This window comes from Vespa velutina, chromosome 23 (assembly GCF_912470025.1).
Source record: "Vespa velutina chromosome 23, iVesVel2.1, whole genome shotgun sequence".
Lineage (NCBI taxonomy): Eukaryota > Metazoa > Arthropoda > Insecta > Hymenoptera > Vespidae > Vespa > Vespa velutina.
The window spans coordinates 26,977-46,552 of NC_062210.1; the positions used below are offsets into that span (position 1 = coordinate 26,977).

The window sequence follows — 19,576 nt, forward strand, 5'->3', positions numbered from 1 at the left end:
GAGAAGAAGCTCGACACCATATTGAATCACCAGTCCGCATCATCCCATGGATCCTACCTAAAGCTGTAAATCATAATTAATAAAAATATATTAAAAACATAATTAAAAACATAATAAGAAACATAATTAAAAACATAAATGAAATATAAATAAAACATAAATAAAACATGAATAAAACATAATTAAAAACAAATAAAACATAATGAAAACATAATTAAAGAAGAGAAATATGAGATAGAAAAGAGAGCCGGAAAAAGAAAAGAGAGCCCCAGAAAGACAGAAAAAAAGAAGCAGCTCAACATGATCCTGAGACCCGCACAGAAGCCCACACATATTGGCCCCTCCAATGGGTCCCACCCGGGACTATAAATCATAATTAATAAGAGTATATTAATGACATAATTAAAAAAGAAAAATATGACAGAAAAGAAGGCCGCAGAAAGATAAGAAAAGAGAAGCACCTTGACAAGATGCTAAGACAGCAACCCGCACAGAGGCCCTCACCCATGGGCCCCTCCCATGGGTCCCACCCGAGATGAGGAAAAAGGATAATTAGTGAGAGTAAATGTAAGAATAAATAGAAATGACAACGGACGTAATATTGTGATAGATTAATTTCCTTGTTGTTTGTCTAAAAAATTATTGTACAATATATTTCTGTTATATTTCCTCTTTTGAAGAATTATTAACGATATAAAATGGATATATGTTAATGTTTAGTTAGTTAGTTAGTTAGAATTAGTTTGAAATTGAAGAAGTAATACAATATGCAGCCATTCGCTCGGTAATACTTGTATTAAAAAATTTACTATTAGTCTTTGCAAGTATTATCGACCCAGGTCTCACTACGTGGAAGTTGCTGCATGTGGAGACCCACGGGCTAACGGTGATTCTAATTTACTCTAAAATCCGCGTTCCGCGATACCGATCCCTTATGCCTTCCGCTTCGGACATCTAGGGCGACTTAGCTAACAGGAGGTATATAGCCTTAGCTACAGGGACCCCACTTACAGAGAGCTTTACCGTTCGACACACTCGCCTCAGGCATAACGGATTATTATGCACATCTGTATTCGTGCTTCCGAATTTCGAACAATCAAAGCGCATTAATCGCGTTCACGACACTCACGTGTGTTATGAATACGTAGATTCTACTATTAAATCCAAATTCGCGAAGTAATCTAATAGAACTGTTGAAGAAATATAACAAAGTCCCCGGTAGGACTTTTAATCGCGCACGCGAACATTTACGTGTGTGTTAGAATAACGGTGACTCTAAGTTGAAATCCGAAGTGACATGAGTTAACCGGTATTATGACTCTCGATGATATTTGATCGAGGGATTTTCCCCCGCTTACAAATAACATGATCGTCATAATGTCAATCAGCTACATGTACTGCACTACTAGGTGACACCGTTCGCGCACCCCGAATTTCAACACTAAACGGAAGTCCATGATAGGACTTTTAATCGCGCCCGGACACCCACGCAATTGTTCGGAAAACGGTGACTCTACTCTAAATAAACTAATCGAATATTCGAGCAAACAAAACGAAGTCCCCGGTAGGACTTTTAATCGCGCACGCGAACACTCACGTGAGTGTTAGAATAACGTTGACTCTAAGTTGAAATCCAAAGTGACATAAGTTAACCGGTATTTTGACTTTCGATGTTATTTGGTCGAGGGATTTTCCCCCGCTTACAAATAAGAGGATCGTCATTACATCGGCTAACTACATGTACAGCACTACAAGGCAAGCCGTTCGCGCACCCCGAATTTCAACACTAAACGGAAGTCCATGGTAGGACTTTTAATCGCGCCCGGACACCCACGCAAGTGCTCGGAAAACGGTGACTCTACTCTAAAAAAAAACGCGTTCGCGAGGTAATCTAATCGAATATTCGAGCAAATGAAACGAAGTCCCCGGTAGGACTTTTAAGTCGCGCCCGCGTTCATTCACGTGAGTGTTAGAAAAACGGTGACTCTACTCTAAATTCGCGTTTTCGATTCGAACAATCAAACGAAGTTTAATCGCGCCCGAGAACACCCACGCTTGTGCACGCCGACACGCACGCCAGTGTTCTTCCTATCCTTCCCGTATTCGCGCGTAAAAATCGATGATGAATCGAGCCAGGCGATGATGCATTCGATCAGATGTGAACTTATCCCTTGATGATCTATCCTGAAAAAAAAGGAAGATAAGGAAAAAATAAGAAAAAGAAAAGAAAAGATATATTGAATATCGCTGCATGATTACTCGATCATCCCTGAAAAAGAAAAAAAAAAGATGAAAAGAAAGAAAGAAGATTAGAGATAGAGAAAAAAATATATAAAATAGAAAATAAATACCAATAAATAGATAAGAGTGCTGGAGAATGAAGGAGCTCTGCACGATGCGAAAACAGCTGTCCGCACCATCTCATGGGTCCTACCTAAAACTTATAAGTCATAATTAATAATAATATATTGATAATATAACTGAAAACATAATTAAAAACATAATTAAAAAAAAACAACATAAATAAATATTAAGAAAACATAATAGGAAAGAAAAAAACCTAAATAAATATTAAGAAAACATAACTGAAAAGAAATAACTTATTAATAACATAACTGAAAACATAATTAAAAAAGAAAAATATGACATAGAAAAGAGAAAAAAAGAAATGCAGTTCTATACGATGCTGAGATAGCAGCCCGCAGCTTCTCACGTGTCCTAACTAAAATTTATAAATCATAATTAATAAGATTATATTATAATAACATAATTAAAAACATGAGTATACACATAATTAAACACATAATTAAACATATAAATAAACACAAATAAACACAAATAAACACATAATTAAACACATAATTAAACACATAATTAAACATATTATTAAAAACATAATTAAAAAGAAATAACATATTAATAACGTAGCTGAAAACATAATTAAAGAAGAAAAATATGAAATAGAAGAGAGGAAAAAAGAGATGCAGTTCTATACGATACTGAGACAGCAACCCGCACAGAGGCACACCCCCATGGCCCCTCCCATGGGTCCCACCCGAGACTATAAATCATAATTCATAAGAGTATATTAATAACATAGAAAATAAAAACAAGAAAAATATAAGTTAAAAATGAGAGCCGCAGAAAGATATGAGAATGGGAGCAGCTCTAGATGATGCTGAGACAGCAACCCGCACAGAGGCCCTCACCCATGGGCCCCTCCCATGGGTCCCACCCGAGACTATAAATCATAATTAATAAGAGTGTATTAATGACATAGAAAATAAAAACAAGAAAAATATAACTTAAAAATGAGAGCCGCAGAAAAATATATGAGAATGGGAGCAGCTCTACCTGATGCTGAGACAGCAACCCGCACAGAGGCCCTCACCCATGGGCCCATCCCATGGGTCCCAACCCAGATATATAAAGTATATTTAATGAGAGTAAATTAGAATAAATAGTAATGACAGTAAAGAGAATTTTCTTTGCGTTTCAATTTTAAATCGATAGTATATCTATTAATCAATAGTATATAGTAGTACATGTATATGATCTTTATAACGTTGTTAAGAGTATCCTGTTGTTTAAATATTAATTAATTATAATTTACGTATATCGTACATTATTTAAATGTTAAGATAATCTTCTTTATTAATTATTCCTTCCCGTGTTGGCGATCCCACGACCTGGAAATAGCTGAAAAGAAATATGGAAAGAAAAAAGTATATGTACGTATGTATATTAATTATACGAATGATAAAATTATGAATTTAATTTAATTAAACATAACAAAAATAAAAGATTAATTAATAAAAAAAAAAAAAAAATAGAATATGCAGAACACTGATCTAAAGAAATATTATTCTCTCTGAAAGAAATATTATTATATTTATTACTCGATTATATATGATATTACATGTATATGATTTTTATAACGTTGCTAAGAAAATCCTATTTAAATATTAATTAATTATAATTTACGTGTATCGTATATTGTTTAAATGTTAAAAGAATCTTCTTTATTAATTACTCTTTCCCGTGTTCGCAATCCCACGACCTGGAACTAGCTGAAAAGAAATAAGGAAAAAGAAAAGAATATGCATATATATAAATTAATTATACGTACGATAAAATTCTGGATTTAATTTAATTAAACTTAACAAAAATAAAAGATTAATTAACAAAAAAAATGAAATATGCTGAATACAGATCTAAATTTAATTAAATCTATTATTTTCTCTTAAAGAAATATTGTATTACTTGTACATTTCATAGAGATATAATTTTAATGTAGAACTCGATTTTAGTAAAATAAAATTATGAATTGAATTGAACTTTAGAAAAGAAAAAATGTGCAAAATTTATCAATCGACTTTAACGTAAAATTTTATTTTATTGAACTAGAATCATAAATTCAATTATGTTTTAAAAAACAGTTTAATATTAAAAAGGCATAAAATATGAAATAATCCTATTCGCGTACGCGTGGCAATGTGGGAATATTTTTTACGGAAAGTTATTTCGTCTCAGATTTTTAAATTTACACCCCTACACCCATCACCATAAGAGCATTTTGAGTGACAACATGGTAAAATTAAAATACTAACACGATAAAGCTAAGAGCCATTCTCGGAAGTTCTTAGTGAACCTTCGAAAATAACTCAATAGCCTAATAGTTGTCCTCTTGAGCCACATGTTGTCTTCGGCATATAGCCTCTTCTTTGCTTCGTGCCTCAACCTAATCGATTATCACTCTAAAACTGTAACGACAAAATTTCATTCCAAATTCTAAGATATAAAAGAAAACCCTAATACAACCCTAACGCATCTGAAAACTTATTATCCTTTCGAAAGATACTTTTCCGCAGCGTGGGAGAAATTAGATATTAATTATACAAAAATTAGAAATTAGATAATAGTATATTAATTGCTGAAAATCCTGTGCTAAAAATTAATTAATTTATCATCTAGGCTTACGGACTACGTCTCTTCGTTTTTTTGCAATCATTCTACTCGATTTTTCTCTTTCAAAACCAATGACTCTATCGAGACTTTTCTTGTATCAATTTAAATTGATTAAATATATAATTAATAATTATTTAAAAATATAAAGTAAACCCTTGGACGTTCCTTCTTACAAACGAATATTTTAATTATTGTAATAAAATCATCCACAGTTTCGTTTGTAATCCAGAGACTATCCATCGCGAGTGTTTTCTTGCTCATTCTTTATTAAAACTTATGAATATCGATTCTTTACTTATTTCCGCGCGAGTAAAATATTTCAAAATGTATTAAAATATTCAAAATCTCAAATAATTATAAACGCGTTTGAGCAAGAAGATCCTATCCTGATCTAATAAATAAATGAAAAAATAAAAAACCATTCATGAGTAAATCTCCGAAGAAATTTACTCGTGGTCACTCAATGCTCTTCTACTAATTAATTACAACCAATCACCCATGCCGATTCGGACCTTTCGTCCTCGACATGATTGAGTGATTGGAGGGACTTAAAAATTCACTCACTACTTAAGAAGTTCTGCGATGGCTCCAAAACACTCGTTCAGATCGAAATTGAGAGCTGATGATTCGTATGTGGTTGAAAATTAAGTAGGTCGACATCGAAGTTGATCAATAATCTCTTCAATGATGCACTGACTCTATTGCGCGATAGTTATTTTTTAACGAACGGTCACTGAATTTACTTCGCGAAAATCTACTGTCTTTTATAAATAAAGCCTACGCAACTGTTAAAAAATTAATAAAGTTTGCGAACAAACACTGACTCTAACGACTGCATTGCACGCAGACGTTGCAAAAACTTTATCTTTTTAAATCGCGAAACGCGAACGAACGAACACTGCTTCTATTTCGCGATATTCATATTTAAGCAACACAAATATTCGATTACATCAACGGTTCCCGAGCGATTGCAATGCCGTTCTGAAACAAAAAAAAAGCAAAATTATTAATATCACCGTTAAAATAAGAAACTGTATAAATTAATGAAAAAACGTGGAAGATAAAAATATATTTACCATAATATTCCTTGATACATGCAGCGAAGACATCCTGAGACACTTTAGATGTTAATATTATCAATAATGTTAATTTATAAGCTTTAGCGTTTAGAAAAGTGAATCGCGATGTGCACAGGTCGGAGAACAAGAGAAAACTAACTCATGAACTGTCAAAGCCGCGTTTATGTTTATATTACACGAGGCAACTACTCCGAAATTAAAATTTTAAAGTATAAAAAGATTATTTAAAAATTATTCTAAGTCCCGCGCGCGATTCTGACTTCTTAATGTTTAAATAAATGTACTATTGTTTAAATATTACTCTATTCTACCCCGCGAGCAATAAAAATCGTTTAAATAATTATAAAATTATAGGAAATATTAATTTATAAGCTTTAGCGTTTAGTAAAGAGGATCGCGATGTGCATAGGTCGAAGTGCAAGAGATAACTAAGTCTCGAACTGTCAAAGTCGCGGAAAAGTGCGTTTATGTTTATATTACACGAGGCAACTACTCCGAAATTAAAATTTTAAAGTATAAAAAGATTATTTAAAAATTATTCTAAGTCACGCGCGCGATTCTGACTTCTTAATGTTTAAATAAATGTACAATTGTTTAAATATTACTCTATTCTATCCCGCGAGCAATAAAAATCGTTAAAATAATTATAAAATTATCTCAAATATTAATTTATAAGCTTTAGCGTATAGAAAAGTGAATTGCGAAGTGCACAGGTCGAAGTGCAAGAGATAACTAAGTCTCGAACTGTCAAAGTCGTGAAAAAGTGCGTTTATGTTTATATTACACGAGGCAACTACTCCGAAATTAAAATTTTAAAGTATAAAAAGATTATTTAAAAATTATTCTAAGTCCCGCGCGCGATTTAGACTATTTATTGTTTAAATAATTGTACTATTGTTTAAATATTACTCTATTCTACCCCGCGAACAATAAGATTAGTTTTAATAATTATAAAATTATCGGAAATATTAATTTATAAGCTTTAGCGTTTAGTAAAGAGGATCGCGAAGTGCACAGGTCGAAGTGCAAGACAAAACTAAGTCTCCAACTGTCAAAGTCGTGAAAAAGTGCGTTTATGTTTATATTACACGAGGCAACTACTCCGAAATTAAAATTTTAAAGTATAAAAAGATTATTTAAAAATTATTCTAAGTCCCGCGCGCGATTTAGACTATTTATTGTTTAAATAATTGTACTATTGTTTAAATATTACTCTATTCTACCCCGCGAACAATAAGAATAGTTTTAATAATTATAAAATTATCGGAAATATTAATTTATAAGCTTTAGCGTTTAGTAAAGAGGATCGCGAAGTGCACAGGTCGAAGTGCAAGACAAAACTAAGTCTCCAACTGTCAAAGTCGTGAAAAAGTGCGTTTATGTTTATATTACACGAGGCAACTACTGCGAAATTAAAATTTTAAAGTATAAAAAGATTATTTAAAAATTATTCTAAGTCCCGCGCGCGATTTAGACTATTTATTGTTTAAATAATTGTACTATTGTTTAAATATTACTCTATTCTACCCCGCGAACAATAAGAATAGTTTTAATAATTATAAAATTATCGGAAATATTAATTTATAAGCTTTAGCGTTTAGTAAAGAGGATCGCGAAGTGCACAGGTCGAAGTGCAAGACAAAACTAAGTCTCCAACTGTCAAAGTCGTGAAAAAGTGCGTTTATGTTTATATTACACGAGGCAACTACTGCGAAATTAAAATTTTAAAGTATAAAAAGATTATTTAAAAATTATTCTAAGTCCCGCGCGCGATTTAGACTATTTATTGTTTAAATAATTGTACTATTGTTTAAATATTACTCTATTCTACCCCGCGAGCAATAAGAATAGTTTTAATAATTATAAAATTATCGGAAATATTAATTTATAAGCTTTAGCGTTTAGTAAAGAGGATCGCGATGTGCATAGGTCGAAGTGTAAGAGATAACTAAGTCTCGAACTGTCAAAGTCGCGGAAAAGTGCGTTTATGTTTATATTACACGAGGCAACTACTCCGAAATTAAAATTTTAAAGTATAAAAAGATTATTTAAAAATTATTCTAAGTCACGCGCGCGATTCTGACTTCTTAATGTTTAAATTAATGTACAATTGTTTAAATATTACTCTATTCTATCCCGCGAGCAATAAAAATACGTTTTAATAATTATAAAATTATCTCAAATATTAATTTATAAGCTTTAGCGTATAGAAAAGTGAATTGCGAAGTGCACAGGTCGAAGTGCAAGACAAAACTAAGTCTCGAACTGTCAAAGTCGTGAAAAAGTGCGTTTATGTTTATATTACACGAGGCAACTACTCCGAAATTAAAATTTTAAAGTATAAAAAGATTATTTAAAAATTATTCTAAGTCCCGCGCGCGATTCTAACTTTTTAATGTTTAAATAAATGTAATATTGTTTAAATATTACTCTATTCTATCCCGCGAGCAATAAAAATCGTTTAAATAATTATAAAATTATAGGAAATATTAATTTATAAGCTTTAGCGTTTAGAAAAGTGAATTGCGAAGTGCACAGGTCGAAGTGCAAGAGAAAACTAAGTCTCGAACTGTCAAAGTCGTGAAAAAGTGCGTTTATGTTTATATTACACGAGGCAACTACTCCGAAATTGAAATTCTAAAGTACCAGAGGTTTATTTAAAAATTATTCTAAGTACCGCGGGCGATTCAGACTTTTTATTGTTTAAATAATTGTACTATGGTTTAAATATTACTCTATTCTATCCCGCGAGCAATAAAAATCGTTAAAATAATTATAAAATTATCTCAAATATTAATTTATAAGCTTTAGCGTATAGAAAAGTGAATTGCGAAGTGCACAGGTCGAAGTGCAAGAGATAACTAAGTCTCGAACTGTCAAAGTCGTGAAAAAGTGCGTTTATGTTTATATTACACGAGGCAACTACTCCGAAATTAAAATTTTAAAGTATAAAAAGATTATTTAAAAATTATTCTAAGTCCCGCGCGCGATTTAGACTATTTATTGTTTAAATAATTGTACTATTGTTTAAATATTACTCTATTCTACCCCGCGAGCAATAAAAATCGTTTAAATAATTATAAAATTATAGGAAATATTAATTTATAAGCTTTAGCGTTTAGTAAAGAGGATCGCGATGTGCATAGGTCGAAGTGCAAGAGATAACTAAGTCTCGAACTGTCAAAGTCGCGGAAAAGTGCGTTTATGTTTATATTACACGAGGCAACTACTCCGAAATTAAAATTTTAAAGTATAAAAAGATTATTTAAAAATTATTCTAAGTCCCGCGCGCGATTCAGACTTTTTATTGTTTAAATAATTGTACTATTGTTTAAATATTACTCTATTCTACCCCGCGAGCAATAAAAATCGTTTTAATAATTATAAAATTATCTGAAATATTAATTTATAAGCTTTAGCGTTTAGAAAAGTGAACCACAATGTGCACAGGTCGTAGTGCAAGAGAAAACTGACTCGCGAACTGTCAAAGTCGAGGAAAAGTGCGTTTATGTTTATATTACACGAGACAACTACTCCGAAATTAAAATTTTTAAGTATAAAAAGATTATTTAAAAATTATTCTAAGTCCCGCGCGCGATTTAGACTATTTATTGTTTAAATAATTGTACTATTGTTTAAATATTACTCTATTCTACCCCGCGAGCAATAAAAATACGTTTTAATAATTATAAAATTATCTCAAATATTAATTTATAAGCTTTAGCGTATAGAAAAGTGAATTGCGAAGTACACAGGTCGAAGTGCAAGACAAAACTAAGTCTCGAACTGTCAAAGTCGTGAAAAAGTGCGTTTATGTTTATATTACACGAGGCAACTACTCCGAAATAAAAATTCTAAAGTACCAGAGGTTTATTTAAAAATTATTCTAAGTCCCGCGCGCGATTCTAACTTTTTAGTGTTTAAATAAATGTACTATTGTTTAAATATTACTCTATTCTATCCCGCGAGCAATAAAAATCGTTAAAATAATTATAAAATTATCGGAAATATTAATTTATAAGCTTTGGCGTTTAGAAAAGAGGATCTCGATGTGCACAGGTCGAAGTGCAAGAGAAAACTAAGTCTTCAACTGTCAAAGTCGTGAAAAAGTGCGTTTATGTTTATATTACACGAGGCAACTACTTCGAAATTAAAATTTTTAAGTATAAAAAGATTATTTAGAGATTATTCTAAGTCCCGCGCGCGACTCAGACTTTTTAATGTTCAAATAAATGTACTATTGTTTAAATATTACTCTATTCTACCCCGCGAGCAATAAGAATCGTTTTAATAATTATAAAATTATCTCAAATATTAATTTATAAGCTTTAGCGTATAGAAAAGTGAATTGCGAAGTGCACAGGTCGAAGTGCAAGACAAAACTAAGTCTCGAACTGTCAAAGTCGTGAAAAAGTGCGTTTATGTTTATATTACACGAGGCAACTACTCCGAAATTAAAATTTTAAAGTATAAAAAGATTATTTAAAAATTATTCTAAGTCCCGCGCGCGATTCTGACTTCTTAATGTTTAAATAAATATACTATTGTTTAAATATTACTCTATTCTACCCCACGAGCAATAAAAATACGTTTTAATAATTATAAAATTATCTCAAATATTAATTTATAAGCTTTAGCGTATAGAAAAGTGAATTGCGAAGTGCACAGGTCGAAGTGCAAGAGAAAACTAAGTTTCGAACTGTCAAAGTCGTGAAAAAGTGCGTTTATGTTTATATTACACGAGACAACTACTCCGAAATTAAAATTTTTAAGTATAAAAAGATTATTTAAAAATTATTCTAAGTCCCGCGCGCGATTCTGACTTCTTAATGTTTAAATAAATGTACTATCGTTTAAATATTACTCTATTCTACCCCGCGAGCAATAAAAATCGTTTTAATAATTATAAAATTATCTGAAATATTAATTTATAAGCTTTAGCGTTTAGAAAAGTGAATCGCAATGTGCACAGGTCGTAGTGCAAGAGAAAACTGACTCGCGAACTGTCAAAGTCGAGGAAAAGTGCGTTTATGTTTATATTACACGAGGCAACTACTCCGAAATAAAAATTCTAAAATACAAGAAGTTTATTTAAAAATTATTATGAGTCCCGTGCGCGATTCAGACTTTTTAATGTTCAAATAAATGTACTATCGTTTAAATATTACTCTATTCTACCCCGCGAGCAATAAAAATCGTTTTAATAATTATAAAATTATCTGAAATATTAATTTATAAGCTTTAGCGTTTAGAAAAGTGAATTGCGAAGTGCACAGGTCGAAGTGCAAGAGAAAACTAAGTCTCGAACTGTCAAAGTCGTGAAAAAGTGCGTTTATGTTTATATTACACGAGGCAACTACTCCGAAATTGAAATTCTAAAGTACCAGAGGTTTATTTAAAAATTATTCTAAGTCCCGCGCGCGATTCAGACTTTTTATTGTTTAAATAATTGTACTATTGTTTAAATATTACTCTATTCTACCCCGCGAGCAATAAAAATCGTTTTAATAATTATAAAATTATCTGAAATATTAATTTATAAGCTTTAGCGTTTAGAAAAGTGAACCACAATGTGCACAGGTCGTAGTGCAAGAGAAAACTGACTCGCGAACTGTCAAAGTCGAGGAAAAGTGCGTTTATGTTTATATTACACGAGACAACTACTCCGAAATTAAAATTTTTAAGTATAAAAAGATTATTTAAAAATTATTCTAAGTCCCGCGCGCGATTTAGACTATTTATTGTTTAAATAATTGTACTATTGTTTAAATATTACTCTATTCTACCCCGCGAGCAATAAAAATCGTTTTAATAATTATAAAATTATCTGAAATATTAATTTATAAGCTTTAGCGTTTAGAAAAGTGAACCGCAATGTGCACAGGTCGTAGTGCAAGAGAAAACTGACTCGCGAACTGTCAAAGTCGAGGAAAAGTGCGTTTATGTTTATATTACACGAGGCAACTACTCCGAAATAAAAATTCTAAAGTACCAGAGGTTTATTTAAAAATTATTCTAAGTCCCGCGCGCGATTCAGATCTTTTATTGTTTAAATAAATGTACTATCGTTTAAATATTACTCTATTCTATCCCGCGAGCAATAAAAATCGTTTAAATAATTATAAAATTATCGGAAATATTAATTTATAAGCTTTAGCGTTTAGTAAAGAGGATCGCGATGTGCACAGGTTGAAGTGCAAGAGAAAACTAAGTCTCGAACTGTCAAAGTCGTGAAAAAGTGCGTTTATGTTTACATTACAGCATGTAACTACTCCCGAAATTAAAGTTCTAAAATACAAGAAGTTTATTTAAAAATTATTATGAGTCCCGTGCGCGATTCAGAATTTTTAATGTTTAAATGAATGTACTATTGTTGAAATATTACACTATTCTACCTTGCGAGCAATGTAAATCGTGTAAATATTTGTAAAATTACGGAAAATATTAATTTATATGCTATTACATTTAGAAAGGATAATCGCGATGAACTGATATTGTAGTTAATATTGTTTGATAAATCTTCGATAATGATGGATAATATTAAATATTTTATTTATTTTTGTGTATGAAAATGATTTTTTTTAAATATTAAATATCCATGGTAGAAAATACAAGTCGATCTATGCGTATCTCCATATTAACGCATAATTTATTTATAATATATATTTCACGTATGGATTAGATATATTTCTAAAATATATGTTATATGTACGTATAACTTACATATGTAATATATGAAAATGGCTTACCGTAAAAGAATGCTTATTAAAAGTATTCGTCGAACAGTAAAGGGTAGATAATTATTATTTATTATTATGATCGTATCAAAATGATTTAAGAATTATCAAGTATGTCGTGCATAATTTTTATAATTAAGAAAATAATTAATTATATTCTTCGCCTGGTAAGAAATATCTTATATTATGGTATATATTAGTATCAGAATATATTGTAAAACCCCCGTATTTTTAAATAAAAATTAGTAAAAGTGTATAATAAAATATTTTATATATAATGGTTTTAAATATAAATTAGAGAAAATTGTTTTTTAATTATAAAATATGAACTGTATTTACATTCAAAAAATATAAAGGCATAATTTTATATATCTTTAACATTCTGTAAGTCAGGATAAATATAAAATTGTTACACTAATACTTATTTATTTTACAGAATTTAAATATTGCAATAATATAAAAGATATAGATTATTTTCAATTGTCCGATTCTAATTGTTTATTTTCATTTTGAACAGTTTCACTGGAAATTTTTTGTTTCATCCACGCTTTCGCTGATGCCAAGAATTTAAGATTTGGTCTTTGAGATTCGTCTTCTGGAAATACAAAGTCGAATACTTCTTCCCATCCATCATTCTGAAACAATAAATAAGATTAGTGTGCAAAACTATTTAATTTTATCCAAATTCTTCCAAAACTATTTAATTTTAATCCACATACTCCATCTTCTCCGACAATGCGTCTTCTTCGTTTAATTCTTCGAGGCATTTTGGCAATAATTTTAGTCTGACTCTCTTCGTCTCCTTTCTCATTTTCGAAATCTCTCCATCCTTCCAAAAGTAATACTCTACTTTCTTTGTCACCGTTTGAACGTAATGCATCATTCCCACGTTCAAAAATTCTGCGAGCTAAAGTAACATTATCAACATCAACCTCTGATGGAGAATTAGCTAATTCAAATTTAGCATAAGCTATCCAAACCTGTAATATGATGTGATAGAATATTTATAAATTGTTAAGTTTAATATATATATATATATATAATAATATCACGAAAAGAAACATACTTTGACATGAAGAGTTCGTTCTAATAATCTCTCAAATAGTTGCCTAGCGTTTTCTATTTCATCCTGAGATATTTCAAAATCTATATATGACTTCCATAAAAGTTCAGGCATATCCAATCTAAATAATAAAAATAATAGAGATATTGAACGTAAAATTTTTGATAAAAAGAAAAAGGAAAGAAAAATAAAAGAGAAATGCAAGTTTAATTATATTCAGTTGCAATTTCAAGAAATATAGCTTACCTTGGCTGAGACACAGCTAATTCATAAATAGCTCTAGCACGGTCAATGTCTCCTAATAAAGTTTCTAATTCTGCAAACTGTACAGGCATTATAATAAGAAAATAAATATGAAGTGAAATGAAAAATAAGATAAATCTAACTATAAGAAAAGTAATTTACTTTCATCCATGTTGTGCAGTTTTCAGGTCCAAATTCAAGAAATTTTTCATAGAGAATCCTGCATCTATCAAATTCTCTAAGTTGTATCTCTAAATCAATGTAACCACGGTACAATTTATCTCTTGGACAAACACCCAATGCCATACCCTGAATTAAATGAAATTAAATATTTGAAAATAGAATAATTCGATGCTTATAAATAGGAAAAAGAAAAATGGAGAAAAAAGAGGAAAATAGCATACCAATGTTTTTCTTGCTACAGTCAAATTCTTTTGTCGTATTTCGAAAAATGCATAAAATAGCCATATTTTAGAAAAAGTGAAGTGTTTATGTGGAATGAGTTCTAAACAGGTTCTAAAAAATACAATGGTATTATAAGGTTATAACTTTGTAAATAAAAATAATTTAATATGAAATAAACTGTACCTGTAAACTTGACGACATCTATCAATATCTTCCGTGTCAAGTTCTTCGTACAACGCGTAATTTATCCATAGATAGATATATCGTCTCCAATATTGCTTCTCCTGTAAATAAAAAATTCATTTCATGGAAAAGAACTTTAATATGATTTGAAAATTATTAAAATGTATGTATTCATTACCTTAGTAGGAGGGACATTTGCTATAGCTCGTTCATACGTTTCTCTGACAACATCGGGATTTCCTTCAGATTCTACTAATCTCAAATAATCGAACCAAGCATCATAGTTAGAAGGATTTTCCTTGACTTCTTGTTCATATTGATATTTTCTTTTACTAACTATAACATCTTCAATTCCTATTTGAAAATTATTTATGAAATTCACTTTACTTTTTTTTTTTTTTTCTTTTCATAAATTCATACAAATTAATATTAATACTTCAAATTATTTAATATATAAAATAAATCTTAATCTTTATATAATATATGAATTACCCGAACGATCTCCATACTTCTTTTCGTGTATGGTATATGCTTTATATATTTCTTCTGTTCTTTCTTTTGAAATATTGTCCAAAGCATACTTATAAATTATTCTTGCTCTATCATGCTATCAAAGAAATATTAAAGTTATATTGTATTGTAATAGACGTACATTATATATTGTTATTTTAAAATAGTACTTCTCTCTGTCCTTCTTCAAATCTTGCAAATGCTATAAATAGTCTTTCATCTAAGCTCTCATCTCCGAAGAAGTTTACAGCACGTTCATAAACTTTGCGCGCTCCATTTATGAATCCATGAGATTCTTCAAAACGTGCATACTTTATCCAATGTTTAACATCAGGATGGACCATTACAAAACGTTCATATATCTCCCTTGCTCTTTGTATTTCTTTATATCGTAATTCAAATTTAATATATGTTTGCCATGCCTGTTCGTCAGGTTCCCATTCCATCCATCGCTCAAAAACTTGACGTGCTCCTATAATATTTATTATTTTATTGAATCTAGTTTTGCGAAATAAAAAATAATTCCTAATTTTTATGTCAATTCTTACCGGCAATATTTTCGAGCATTTCTTCCATGTATGTGTATTTGTACCAAAATTGATTAGCTCTAGGTAAAATAGTGACTGCACGATCCCATAAATTTCTGGCATGATTTATTTGCCTATTACGCATTTCCATTTCGGTGTACTTCAACCATAATGTAATGTTTCTGTGATCAACGTCCAACGCACGTTCATATATAGATCTAAAATAAATTGGACTTAATTGAGAGCCAGCTAATACCACAAAATTTACTACTTTTTCTATACAAAGTAGTACCTTGCTCTCTGTATTTGTTTCTGACTTTCTTCCCATTGGGCATATTTTATCCAATTCGTTATAACCATACGATTCTTACGTATATTATCTTCATAGATCTTTCGTTTTCGATGTTGATAATCGGCCAATTCATGAGGATCTGATATTTTTTGCTTAGGTGGCTGAAAGAAAATACTTATATACTGAATTGTTCTCTATTAGAAATAATATTATCGATGTATGGCTTTCCCATAAAGATTTTATATGTTATTCTTACTGGAGGTAAAATTTCCAAATCTCTTTCCTTTGCTTCTCTCAACAATTGTTCTGCTGTGATTTGAATTTCCGCTGGTGCTTTGTTTTTTACCTTAAAGAAATTTTAATTCTGAATAAGTATTACAATTAGACAAGTACAGTGTACATACATATACATATACATATACATATACATATATGCTACAATTTATAATTATGAAAGAAAATATACTAATGTATAATAATCATTTTACCTTAGCCACTTTGGGCATTTTTTGTGATTTTTCCATGACGATGAGCGATCGTTATTCTAATCGAATAAACAATATTTTGCCGACATCCAAGCAAAAATAACCTAAGAACAAGTTAGATCTTGCCCGTACAAACCGCATATGATCATTAACGTTATATCCTATAGCTAGATAGTTGAAGATAGAACAGAATTTCTATAACCTTTCGAAACTTACTTAATACTTCGAGCACCAGATGGCGAAACTAGATCAGCCAGCGTCGTTCTATCATTGATTTTTTTTGCGATTACAGCGCCAAAGCATCGCTGCTAAACTAAAGCATACAATAATCTAATATTTTGTATTTTATCGATAATTTTGATATATCTTTATATTATTTAAATTTTCATGATTTGATAATTATGGTTAAGAAAACAATTAATGGCAATAATATAATACATATGTGTATAAGAATATATGTTATTTAAGTTTAGTGTCTTTTGGTATTGTATATGGTAAAAGTGAAATCATATTTACAATTACAATAACTGTACATTATTGAAAGTAATAGGTGGCCAAATCTGGGCCAAGAGAAAGTTTAATAAAAAAACTTACTTAGGTATATATAATCAAAAAAGTATATAAATACCAATCACTTATGAAAGTTACAAGTTATACTTTATAAGATCATTCTATCTTAATCTCCATTTTACAAAGTACTTTACGATGCAAATATTTTGTGTAGTAAGTTTATATTAAATCCACGACATAAAACTTATTTGTGAATATAAATCTGTACAAAAGTCAATTTCGTGTTATGTGTACATATGTAATATTTAATTTATACTTTTGTTTTTCTTCCAGAATTACAAGAAATACATCCTTGTATACTTACTTCTAAATACAATATGTGTTATTACTTGTAATAAATGTAAGTTCAATTTATATTTTGTTACAACGAATTTGCTTTTAGCAACTGAGACAATTGCATGAAACAATTTATTGTCGATTTTTTGTGTGTTAATCAATCGAAAATAATTTTATTCACAAGAATTTTATTATTAAAATTATATATATGTTCTACGATCAAAGATAAAATAAATACAGCATAAAAGCTGTAAATATATGTACAAATATACATGTAATTTATAATAGTCAGATGTGTATAATCATATTTCATTTCATGAAATATGTGTCCTGTCTAAGATACAATATTATGAAAAATATATATTATGCATAGATATATCTTTTCTGTTTTAGCAACATCAACTAATCTTTTATCAAAGTTAGAATATATGAATAAATTAAAAAGACCTGTATATACATTTGTTAAAACTGACAAAGAGGCGAATATTAAGTGGGGTGTGCGCCATTACGTTCCCAGAATGAGTGAAATAAAAGTTAATTGAACAGTGTAATTTAAGAGCGCAACAACAGGCATTCTTAAATGAAAAAAAATTATTATGAGCTATTTGATGCATTTATATATTGTTGATATCGGGTATAACTCTATTATTTCTTTCTGATTTTATGGATTAAAACTATATATTTCTTGATACATTTTATTTTTATCTTTTTTATATATGATTATTTTTTCTATAAAGTAAATACAATTTATAAAAATGTTAATTATATAATATAAACGGATAAACGTATTAAAACATTTGTTATAATTGAGAAAAAATACAATCATATGTTGTATTATTGTTAATTGTAAGAGTATTTTTAAGCTGTTGTAAGATTTTATAGATTTGTAAAACACCAAAGCGTTATATGGACTCTATAGCCCGTCCAATGAATCTAATCACATAGAAGTAAACAAAACACATGATTGGTACAAGAGCATATTTATGATCTTTAAATATTATAACACGTTCCAGACGGAATTCTTATTATAAGTAAAGTTTTCTTCTTCTATTTGATTATATCGGAAACGTAATAAATTTCACAGTGAACAGTCGTATATACACATGTAATATATAAAAATTGTAATGTCATCATAGCGATGATGTACGAACTTAAAAAAATTCATTTCGCATATTAGAATGGCACGTTTTTTAATTGTTTTATTATTTTAATTGACGTCAAAAACGACACTAATAAAACGTTTGACCTATTCCTACTATTTATAATATTATGATCCTTTTTTTAGGGTTGCGTCTGATCTTTAAATGATTAGATGAATAAACGTGAGAATATTGCAGAACAGTTACAAATTCCTATGTAAATATATTACTATGTAAATATATCCTATGTAAATTTATTACAATGATATTTTAAACAAAAATTACAATGAAAGATTTAAAAAATAATATAAAAATTATATATTTCTATAAAAAAGATAATATATGGTATTATATATAGGTATATTCTGTGGAGAAAAAATAAGATTTTGTCTCTTCAGAATGTGTCTACTTGCAGAAAATGTTTAAAATATGGTTCACGTGATTGAGAGTGCTTTCTACTGAAACGTTGTACACGTGCTCACGCTCACGTATCGCTTTGCTCGACGTACGAAACGTTAGGATGAGTGGGAGAGTTATTTGCTGAGAAAAGTAAATATCGGACCGGACGTCTCGTCTTAAGAAAATCGATCAATGACCATCCTCGTCTATATGCATATATGTATATATATATCTGATTTCGCGCTTCGAAGAATTAAGTTTTATGTAATCACACTATATGCAGATATTATAACGTGATAAATATAGTTTTGTATAAAATGGCTAAATACAAAATTCAAAAAGTTGAATAAATTTCATTTATTTTAGTTACATCAGTAAAATAATATGTTGGTAAAAAGAAAGTTTAACGACACCTATATATATGCAATAGAATTGTAAACATTATGCTTGTATTTATTGTATATTATAATCATATATTGTCTATTATAATCTGCTATTATATATATATATATATATATATATATATATATATATATATATTGTTATAAGTAAATGAAAAAAGAATTTATATGTGTACAAAATTTAAATAACATTAAGATATATTTATCCTGTGTATATAGTAATGTTAACTAACATATATAAATTTTAATAGTAGTGGCGTCGCGTCGAATGACTCGTGAAAAGTTTTATTATATTTACA

The 19,576-nt window shown here is 29.6% G+C and overlaps 1 protein-coding gene and 1 long non-coding RNA gene across 3 annotated transcripts; one reads left to right on the forward strand and one right to left on the reverse strand.

The window, feature by feature from the left end:
- Positions 1 to 13,198: 13,198 nt before the first annotated feature.
- LOC124956731 (protein crooked neck) lies at positions 13,199 to 16,688 on the reverse strand. 2 transcript variants are annotated; one of them, XM_047512915.1, is made up of 14 exons: positions 16,496 to 16,688; positions 16,264 to 16,353; positions 16,008 to 16,168; positions 15,737 to 15,948; positions 15,359 to 15,660; positions 15,171 to 15,285; positions 14,857 to 15,032; positions 14,679 to 14,779; positions 14,495 to 14,606; positions 14,253 to 14,399; positions 14,094 to 14,170; positions 13,851 to 13,968; positions 13,504 to 13,764; positions 13,199 to 13,419 (listed from the first exon to the last, which is right to left on the reverse strand). In XM_047512915.1, the coding sequence occupies exons 1-14, from the start codon at positions 16,529 to 16,531 to the stop codon at positions 13,261 to 13,263; spliced, it is 2,067 nt and encodes a 688-aa protein (XP_047368871.1). In that variant the 5' UTR covers positions 16,532 to 16,688; the 3' UTR covers positions 13,199 to 13,260. The 2 variants fall into 2 exon arrangements, with proteins under 2 accessions (XP_047368871.1, XP_047368872.1); XM_047512916.1 differs by having other exon boundaries at positions 15,737 to 15,933; positions 16,496 to 16,686.
- Positions 16,689 to 16,789: 101 nt separating this feature from the next.
- Positions 16,790 to 18,036, forward strand: LOC124956732. Its single transcript, XR_007103356.1, has 3 exons — positions 16,790 to 17,215; positions 17,336 to 17,402; positions 17,732 to 18,036. It is a non-coding gene; the product is annotated as an uncharacterized LOC124956732 (long non-coding RNA).
- The last annotated feature ends 1,540 nt before the right edge of the window (positions 18,037 to 19,576 follow it).

Bases quoted from the DNA above. Each gene is read 5' to 3' on its own strand.
- LOC124956731 (XM_047512915.1), bottom strand. From the start codon at position 16,531: ATGGAAAAATCACAAAAAATGCCCAAAGTGGCTAAG. The intron at 15,661-15,736 runs GTAAGAATTGAC...TAAATATTATAG, and splicing joins AATGCTCGAAAATATTGCCG to GAGCACGTCAAGTTTTTGAG. The intron at 13,420-13,503 runs GTATGTGGATTA...TTATTGTTTCAG, and splicing joins GCATTGTCGGAGAAGATGGA to AATGATGGATGGGAAGAAGT.